Source organism: Dromaius novaehollandiae, chromosome Z (assembly GCF_036370855.1).
Source record: "Dromaius novaehollandiae isolate bDroNov1 chromosome Z, bDroNov1.hap1, whole genome shotgun sequence".
NCBI classification, from domain to species: Eukaryota; Metazoa; Chordata; class Aves; order Casuariiformes; family Dromaiidae; genus Dromaius; species Dromaius novaehollandiae.
In genome coordinates this window covers 62854063-62864286 of record NC_088132.1, presented here as the reverse complement: position 1 = coordinate 62864286, position 10224 = coordinate 62854063, and the positions used below count along the sequence as shown (strand labels likewise).

Genomic DNA, 10224 nt, shown 5'->3' with positions numbered 1-10224 from the left:
AACATTAGCATTTCTCCTCAGCTACATCTAAGAGATGCAGCATTTTAACTCCACTTCCTCTCATTATCAGTAAATGTTTGCTATAATAGTTTTGTTTTATATTGCACTCCCCTGTCATAACTGAAAATTATGATACATTTAAGCATGTAGGATGCACAATTTTCAAGCAGGAAAATAAGTGACTGTCAAGATCAAGACTGCATGATTCTCACAGGCATTAATATTGTGTGTACCATGATGGGTTCAATAACATTTTGTATTGATGTCACTAGAATACTTGGGCTATATGCAACCTCTCAAGATATACCCATACAGCACCCTGAAATAACACATTTTTTTTTCTCCAAATGCCAAACTTGTCAGTATATCAAACAGAAAAGCAAACTATGTTATAGTAGTTGTTACAGGAATAAAGCCAAACATTTTGGGAAAATCATTAATAAAACCAAGGTTTCTGTTTTACGGCCAAAGGAACATGACAGCATGACAGTTTTTAATATAAAACGCTTGTTGTATATTAACTATTTATCTTGCAGAGGATATAAACTTATAAATCTATGTTGCCTTTATTTGTATTCCTATTTCTTGGTTAAGTAAAACTTCAGAGAGCAAAAATGACTGACAGTTGGCTTCATAACATACAGAAAACTAAACCACTATGCAAGTGAGAAATTACGTAACAGAAACCTGGAGTGGCCCTTGCTGACAATCTGCTGAATGATCAGCATCTCCACTTTCTTCTACAGCTTATTACTTCTTAATTTCAAGCAAACTGGCTCTGGAGGCACTTGGTGATTGTGCACCTGCTAGATTTGGAAGTTCTTCCTGGCTCGCTACAGTCCAGCACCTGCACATGCCCAGAGCTGCTCGCTTTTGAGCACGTATACTCCCAGCTCTCACTTAAGCCCAGCTGAGTTTGAAGAATCAGGTACTGATCTAGGTCTCAGACCAACAGTGTGTCTGGCTTCTCACACTCAGCTGCAGGATGCTTTTCTTTCAAAATGTAGATGGAGACACAGTACCTCTTACTTTTTAGAAAGCTTCCAGCTGGTCCTGATACCTGCATATTTATGCATTTTGTATTACTTGCAGGGGAAGTATTGTGAAATGAGAGACCAGAACCAGGACTTCCCCCACCATCTTACTAATTATCTGCAAGAGTACAGAGTAATGCCCACCCACCCTACAGAAGAGGTAGAGAATAGCATCATCCAGCTCACACCACAGATTAACAATTGTTAATTGTTAATTAGCAACAAGCCTTTTCCTAGGAGGCCTCTGTTTCCCATACATATGTTTGGGCCCTCAGGCTCAAGAAAGCTGTGAACCAAATTGTTCCCTTTTCTTCCTTCATCAGTTTTTATTTGGTAAACTCTTATATTAAAAATGGGGAGTACTCAAGCTTTAAAAATAAAAGAGAGGCAAGTTCTGTCCATCTGTTTGACTAAACAGTGGTAGGTGCCTATCCTTAGGCACCCTGGAACCTAAGGGCACACAGACATGAGCTGGAGGCTGGCTGGATTCAAGACTTATGGTCAGTGATTACAATTCCCACAGAAAGTTGGTGTGGCCCCTAGTCAGCATCCTGGCTGTTTTGGATTCTGCACACTGCCAGGGAGCTTAAACTCAGCACAGAGGATTCTAGGATCAAGCAGCTAAAAATTAAAGGGTTGCAATATACATCTCAAGCAAAGTGCTTTTGGGGATCTAACTTTCAATCTGCCATGATTGTTGATAGCTGCAGCAATTAAGAAGTAGAAAGATAAAATATAAATTACTTTTTATTTGTTTTATAAAGGAGACTCATATGTAATTTTGTAAGAAATCATTTGCAACTCACGTCCAAGATAAAGTTCAAAGTCTTTTAGCATTAACAGAACACAACAAATGTCAGTATTCCCATAAAAGTATCCAGGTAACAAAATTTACTTGCTTGGAATTGTACAACAGGAAGGCAATTCAAAAATCCCCTAAAGTTTAAGGTATTTGAAAATCCCACACATCCAATCAAGTACAAAATAAAGCTTCTTTTCTGTTAGTAGTGATCGTAATAGAAAACAGTACATTTAAATACAACACATTCACTTAAACTTCGTTAACTTCTCATTTACATGGCTGTTGCATACAGTAATTCCTTAATAAACTCATACAGTATAAATGCAACTTGCATACATATAGCTAGGTCCTTTAATTTCTGTACATGTGTGACCATAACGACCTGCCTAGCAATGGAAAACAACATGTTGGTTGATTATATATGGACTGCAGTCATGCCGTATGACCATCTCTCTCAATAGTTCAGGGAATGGCATGCATCTTTTTACCTAGTACCAGAAAGCAGAAACAAAGTGCTATTGGAGAATGGAGAAACTTTAACCTTGAGTTGTTACAAAAACAAACAATAAAAAAAAACTTTCTAGGAATGTATTTCAATAGGTAAGGGAAATGGGAGGAAACAGAGTACAGTACAATCATACTAGCTGACATTTAGGCTTCAATCAAACTCTGTTTCTTTTTTAAAAAATGTTATTGGAAGACTAAGATTTTGGCTACTGAATTACAAGATTCAACAGTCTGGCCTACTAAGATCAAAATATATCTGTAGATATGTTGAATAATATAACAATATTTCGATACTTGGTTGAACAAACCAGTAGGTTTTTTGATCATTACACAATAACACAGTTCAGATAATGTTTAAATTAGTAGATGTTTCCTGCACTTAGGATAATGCTTAAATGAGTATAAATTTCCTACATGAAATGACTTAAGATATTTTAGTAAAACAGGGTATATCCAGAAAAATCTATCATCTTCAAATTAAACACCATACTTTGACAGATTAAGATATATCCCATTCTTTAATGTAATATAGTTGGTAAACACATATAACAATGTTTATATGTATTAACAATATTAATGATAAGCTTTAGATTCTATAAACTGTATTTATTGAAGTTTCATTCTTTTAATAAAATGCAGCTGACATTCTCAACAACTTATAACAAGGTGCAGTAATGTTCTCAGTGTTCAAAGTACTATGTACTTGTCATACACATTTTAATTTTCCCAATGAATACCCTTATTTGCATGCATCTTCTAGATAGAGATCATCTATCCAGTCATTTCTAGCAAGACAAAGATGAACAAGGTATTGGGAAAAAAGAAAAGCACAACTTTTTTTTTAATCTGAGATCCACGTTGTTCCACCCACCCCACCCCCCCAAATTCTGAAACCCAAATAACTTATGGTAAAAATACCAGTTCTGTTTTGGAAAAAAAACATACAAAATATACACGATGTAGTGTGTGCACCTAAATATCTTGATTGTCAAGTAGTACAAGTTTCCACTTGGAGATATACACATTTTTATAGACAAGAGTTTGTTTCACTGATCTTTGCTGATCTTTTCTTTTGTCATCTTTGGTAGTCTTTGCCCCTTTGTGTAAGCATGGTACCAGAAGTGGAGAAACAAGACTAAAAACATAAAGCCATATAGCCAAATAATAAACATGAAAATTGGATACTGGTACTGACAATCATCCATAATGTAGATTTGTCCTATGTGGCCTGTAACCATAATAAACTGGACCTAGAAAAGATAGATATGAAAAAATAAGTATTTCTTAAATAAAAGACAAACTATACAAGTTCAACAAAGATTCAGCATACCTCACATACAGAAAGAACACAAAGTTGGGGAGGCTTTGTCCGCTATAGAGATGGACCTTTAGCGTGCCCCCAAGATGTTACTCCACTGAAATACTTTTTCACAGAATAAAGAAAGGGAAGTCCTGGGATAAACTGAAAGTGAATTACAAGCAGCATGGAGAAAGCCTTACTAGGAGAAAGGAAGTCTGCACTTCCCGGATCAGAAAAGAAACAAAAAAACAGGCATGTCTGACTAGTGACAAATGGGAAACTCCTTTAGAAAATATAGCCAGAAGAACTGGTGAACATAAATTCCCCCCCTCCCTACCTTACACACTCTCATATTACACAAAGGCCTGCAGGTCCCAAGAAACAATTTAACAAAGAATTTTAAAGAAAAAAGTTCCACATAAAAGGAAAGTTAATAATCCACAGGTTGCACCACCAGGACAAAAAGACTTAAATAGGTTATAATTGTTCAGGCTAAATCATCCTTAGTTACATGAACTCTTCCATTAACACCAGACCTGGTTTAAGCAGTTACTAGCCATGGTTACCTCTCCCTGCTCATTTCCCTCCTCCACCAGCAGAAGTCTCTTTGGTCAGGCCAAACTAATAGTTTAGTCAGAACCAGAGTTTAGAGAATTCAACCATAAAAAACGCAGGGCATGAAAAAGTAGCCAGAGCAGTAACCATTTCAAAGTGATTTGCTGCTGATAGAACAGCTAATGTAATTATTGCAAGAGCATTTTTTCAGGCTCTGAATCAAGGAGAGGTAAATTCTTTAAAATCAAACAGTTTCTGTGAAAGAATGGACAAGAAATTCTTAAGAAATACTTCAGGTGACACTCTTTTTTTCCTTTACTGATTACTGTTTACATGTATATTCTGTGCATTAATAAGTTATTTGTATGTTTTCTTGGTGAAGGCTAACATTCTAATCATTTTTACACAGGCAGTGAGTTTTGTAAATTTATTCACCAAGTACTGCATAACTGAAAACTTCTTGTGTGTAAATCTCAGGAATTATTGCAAATGCTGAAATCAGCGGATTTGAGTGGATTTTGTATGAAACTACTTAAAACAAAGTAGAAATTTACTGCATAAACTCTGCATTAGTCACAATCAGCTTTCTGAGAGATGTTCAAGTCAAACAGAAAATTACTCACAAGCTGTATAGTTGTCATGTATTTTTTCCACCACAAATATTTATGATAGGCTGGTCCCAAAGAACAGATTCCATAATAAGTATACATGACGACATGTACAATACAGTTCAACAAAGCATGAAACGTTCCTAAACCACCTGCAGAAGAACAAAATATGGTAGTATTTGTGCATCACATGTTTAAGAAGCCAGTGTGGGGGTCCTAGCAGCTTAGGTTTTTTTTGTTTTTTGTTTTTTTTGGGGGGGGGGGGCAGACATACTTCAAAACCTACAGGCTTTGATTAGCCCTTAGAAGTATTTAACCTGAATTGTGTTGACACCAGTTCTGAAGAGTCTCAGCAGTTTCCCTTCTCAGTAAAGGCTTATCTAATCATTTCCAAAACAGCAATAAAGCCTAACTGATCTACATACATGCAAGAAGTTTTAGTGGCTTTTTTTGTTCTTTTGTTTTTTTCATTAAAATATGCTCAGAGAATTTAGTGGTAACTGTTCCTCCTGCTTTATGCCTCTTTTCTAGGTATTATGATGAACTTCGCACAGATCTAGAGGATAAGCTGTAGTTTTCTCCCCAACAGAGATTTCCAGGAAGGGAATCCCAGTTTCAGATAGTAAGTTTTGGGACTCAGGAGCTAAGTGAAAGTTCCAGAAATCCAGGTTCCATCTCAAAACCACACTGACAGGGGAAAGGAAATTTAGAGCCAAGTAACTCCCTGCTTTGCGGCAAACTCAAGACTGAGGCAGAAACATTTCAAAAAGTGAGCAAGGAAATGTTCCTTTCTCCTGTGGATCAACTATGCAATTAGATGATCCTGCCAAGAGTAATTTTATTTTAATGAACACAAGAAATTATAGGTAAAAATGATCCCAGAAGTGGTATATACAGACAGGAAAGTATTTCTGAAATACAAACATGAAAATATTGAGTACCAGGGGAAAAAAAAGTCATGAAAGCCAGACACTTAATGAGAAATTTTTGTAACCAAAAGTCAATTTTCCATTAAGAATCATTCAAGTTAAAAATAAAATTTATTTTGTGATTTTAGTAGCTCACACTAGCCTTCCAGCTTTGTATTTCACAACCACTTCAGCTGTGACTGCAAGCTCTCTTTGAAATTTAGCTATTTGTATTTCTGAAAATAATTTGAAGTGTTCCTACAATCCAAATATACATACTTTCTGGCCTGCACAGTGGATATTCAAAAAGAAAAAAAAAGTTAAAGCGGAGAAAAAGGAAAAAAACAACCTATACAACAGTACAAAAATGTGCTCCAAAAAGCAACACCACACATAAGCACCGTTGTACAATTCCCTGTTTATATCAGGTTAGAGAGAAATCAGCCTCTCTTTTCACAAACCCATTGTTTTTTAAAAACAGTTTCCAAAGCTTTGTCAGTAGAGGCCATAATACCTCTATTTAGAAGGAAGGACAAACAGTGATGAAACTGAATACAAGATAAACATCAAGAAGCCTGAAATTCTTGGAAACAATTTTAAGTTATCAAACAGAACAATATTTGGGAAGATTAGTATGAAGATAAGCAATAGAGTGTTAGAAACAAACACAGCTCTTCACAAATGTGAGCGAATATCACTATGAGAGGACAAAACAGATCTTGCACACTTTGCAGAAAGTATTTGTCAAATTATCACATGGGAAATTTGAATCTGATGCTAAGTCAGAAGCCTGTATCTGGTATACTGATCTGATGTCCAGATAAAAGCTAGAACGTTAATGACCTATAATGGAAACTTTTCAAGGTGGAAGAGGAGGGACTGTTAGTTGCTGGGAATTCTTAGCAAATCTCAAAACATACTGAACTCCACACTGAGGAAATTATTTACAATTTCATCATTATTTTAAAGTATCAGTCACTTGGGAACATTTCAGAAGGACATGGTCAAGACACCAGCTTCTCAGTAACAGAAACAAGACAGCTACAGCAAAAGTGTATCCCGTTATACCCTAGGAAAACCTGCACCCTGACACCTTCAAAAGACCCCACCTACCAACCTTCTGGACTGCTTCAAGGGTTTGTTTTGTTTAATTCATAAAACAAGCACTAACAGATCAGGTTTAATAAGCAATAGTTCTTTTCATCAATTTGTCACCCATTTTCCTAGGAAAAATAACATGCCAGAGAACATGATTGAAGAAATATGTATAAAAATCCTATTCCTCAGTGAAAACTCCTTCTGCTTATGCTGAATGCTAAAATATATACATATATATTCATATTCTAATGGCATGCTATATTTATTAGTGTTACACACTAATGCTATAGCGTAGAAAGATGCACTGTAGGTAAATGAAATGCAAGGATCCCTCCCTTTTTTGCTCTTCAGAGAGACTGCAGAGTAGAGTCAGGGGATTAGAAAGGTTTAAGCAGGAAAAATTAAAAAAAGACTCAAAGCAGAGGAATGAGAAAGTGAAAGTAAGCTAGAGGTAGAAGTGGACAAAGAATTTCAGTTCAACACGATTCAAATATGGATACAGCCTAAGCTTATGTAATAAATAAGGCCCAGAAAATATCTTGGTAGGTTTGTGAGGGCCAGAGTATTATAAATAAGCTCCAATTATGTGATCCAAGGCCAATAAAAATAACTGAAACAGAGCCTGAATAACTTCTAAAGCAGGCAAAACAAAGGATGCTCAGAACAATGAGAACACACTTCTCCCCTCCAATTCAGTTCTTACGTTTCAAGGGACAGATGTCTTTAATGAAGTTTCAACAGAGTATCTGCCCCATACTTCTCCCCTACCACTTCTGATTTTGCAATCATGTTTTTATTTTCATTTAAAAATGCTCTTGGTTTATACATGTCTCTTTCCTCTGCACTTTCCTCCCCTAGCAGAAAGCAAGGGTACACAAAATGCTGTCAAATAAGAAAAATGAGTATTTCTCATCCATTTAAAAATTGTAACGTACAGTTATCTCAGCTGTTACATGAGAACTATTAGACATTATACTTTAAAACATTGATGTTCGCAAGATTTTTAATGCTGTTCTTTAAATAATTTTTTTGTCTTTTTGTCTTTTTAAACTTTTGCTACCAGAAGAAGTGCCATTCCACTACCTGGAGCAAATTTGACTCCAAACCACCAGGTCCATGGCATGATGGAATGATGAAAGACATGCAGGAATGTCACTTGGCTGTTCTTCTTACGCAGAACAAAAAATACCTGAAACACATTTTAACAAACAGAATGTTACAGAAGATACACAAGCCCAACAGACTTAGAGTAAAGTGTGTGCTCACTACTATACAGTTAAAAATTCTTCACAGTTGCAGTCTCATGAGAAGAGGAGAAACTGAGGCACTGGACTTGAGTAGCAAGTTTTCCAAAAAAACCAAACCAGTAAGTAAAATCCACCAAAATCCATAGAAGTTTTCTCTGGCTTTTGAGAACAAATGTCCAAGGTTGAGTCATCATCAATGACTACAATGGAGAGTGTAAGATGGACTTGCTTGGACTGAAAAGTATCTAGAAACATCAGATTTTAAGTCCCTTGAACTACTAAGAAAAAGCCATTTGAAATGAGTAACTGAAGGACTAACAACAGATACAGACAGGAGAAAATATTGTTAGGGAAATAGCACTTTATTACGAACCCTGACTTAGCTAACCTTGGAAAAAGATAGCATTAGGAAGAAGAAATGTAGGTATTTCTTAATGGATATTGACTGGCTACATTTAAATGGACAGACACAGGGAAGTGTTAAGGAAAGAAACAGCAAGAAAATTTTATAAGGAGAAATCAGGTCATGAGAAGCATGGAGTCAGAGGACAAGAAAACGAACATAGTGGGAAAGAAGAGTCTGGTGTGCCATGGAAAACCTTTGCAACCTTTGATTGGGAGGATTTAAAATAAAATTTAAAAGATTTTTTTCAGGACCAGGACTAATTACAAAGGGACAATCTGACCACTGGGTGGCAAAGGTAAACAGAGCACTAAACTGGTCAGGCTTTTCCAGCTTCAGCACTCCTGGTCCTTCCATCAACATTCCACCTGGCCCAGTCAGTACAATCTTCAGGTGTTGAACCACGAGTTTTTGTAGATGAAAGTTAGATGGGTAACTCTTCTTGCAGAGTGTAGCACATCCTAACTGCTCATTAGTCAGCTCCTGAGTCACCACTATTGTGCCTGACACAGTAAGACAACCCGAAATCACAGCCAGCTCCAACATTCAGAAGCTGGTGTCAGAATCGCTAAACCAACCCTGCTGGAAGGTGTCCCTTGGGTATGGCAATTTATGCTGTATTCAGAGTTGTTGATGCAAATATCCAAAAGGTGGAAGATAAAATCTGAAGATGATATGGAGGAAAAAAAAATCAAGATAACCAATGGCAATTTTAATCTGCAGTAGTCAGTGTTGAGGCAAGTATCTCTGTAACACAACAGCTTAGTGTATTCAGCTGTTAAATGGACAATTATTTTTGAGGGCTTCCTCTTTCTTAAAGGTATCTCACAAATTAACATTTTCCCCGATAATCAAGGAACAGCAGTGTAATGGGACAATAAGATGAGAATACATAACAAGGGTAAACACCTTGATGGGATTCCAATAACTGAAGGTCTGAGGGCTAATAAATGAGCAATTCATGCCTCCCACCCCCCGAAACAGCACTGGTTCTTTGACTGGGAAGAAGAAACTTCACTATTTATTTATTAGTTTACAAATACTTACAGTGTCTAATAATTCAATGAACTTGGAGAAATAGTAAAGCCAACAAACTCGTACCATCTGCAAGAATGAAAACCAGAAATAGTAAAGTCATAATAATCATAAATCATAACACAGAAGCTGCAGAGTAATAAGTAACTATACAACGGGAAAATATATGGACAAGTATGTGGTATCACAAAGTTGACTGAAAGGGATTTAATTAAATAGTTGGCTTTTTTGTTTGTTTTAAACATGAAACTTCCCTTAATCCTTATGGAATTTTAAAACTAAGATGAACAAGCCAAAAATACATTGCCTATTTCTTTTTCCTAAACAACCAGCCCCTTCAGTTAACTCACGTGCTCTCCATTATGCAAAGGGCATTTTCATTTAGTGCATTCTGCTCTACAGCAGTGTGCTTGGTGCTCAAAAAGGAGTTCCCAAAACAGAGTCAGTGTAGCATAACAACTTGGCCTCACATTTGGCAACTTACTCTTAGAGCTGTAGGTGACCTTGAGTAGTCAACAATCTCACATCGGAATGAATACCCTGTGGCCCAGCCTGACATAAGAAACTGGAAAAAAAGGGAGGGGGGCAAAGGTTTACTTTATGATTTATGAAAGATTCATTCATTTCAGTTGACTTTTGCAATCACTAAGCACGAGAAAAAAACAACATTAAAAACTTGTTGAATCAGCAGCCTTGTCAGTCATCTACCTCTGTAGGCTAGCTATCA

At 36.4% G+C, this 10224-nt stretch overlaps 1 protein-coding gene across 4 annotated transcripts in view; it reads right to left on the bottom strand.

The window, feature by feature from the left end:
- Nucleotides 1–1763: 1763 nt before the first annotated feature.
- Nucleotides 1764–10224, bottom strand: part of LOC135324648 (very long chain fatty acid elongase 7-like) — a 33859-nt gene continuing 25398 nt past the window's right edge. For all 4 annotated transcript variants that reach the window (XM_064501313.1, XM_064501314.1, XM_064501315.1 and 1 more), the window contains exons 4-8: nt 9982–10062; nt 9510–9566; nt 7896–8001; nt 4822–4958; nt 1764–3593 (exon numbers count right to left, since the gene is read on the bottom strand). In XM_064501313.1, coding sequence (XP_064357383.1) covers nt 3390–3593; nt 4822–4958; nt 7896–8001; nt 9510–9566; nt 9982–10062 — 585 coding nt within the window. In that variant the 3' untranslated portion in view covers nt 1764–3389. The remainder of the gene's footprint in view (nt 3594–4821; nt 4959–7895; nt 8002–9509; nt 9567–9981; nt 10063–10224) is intronic.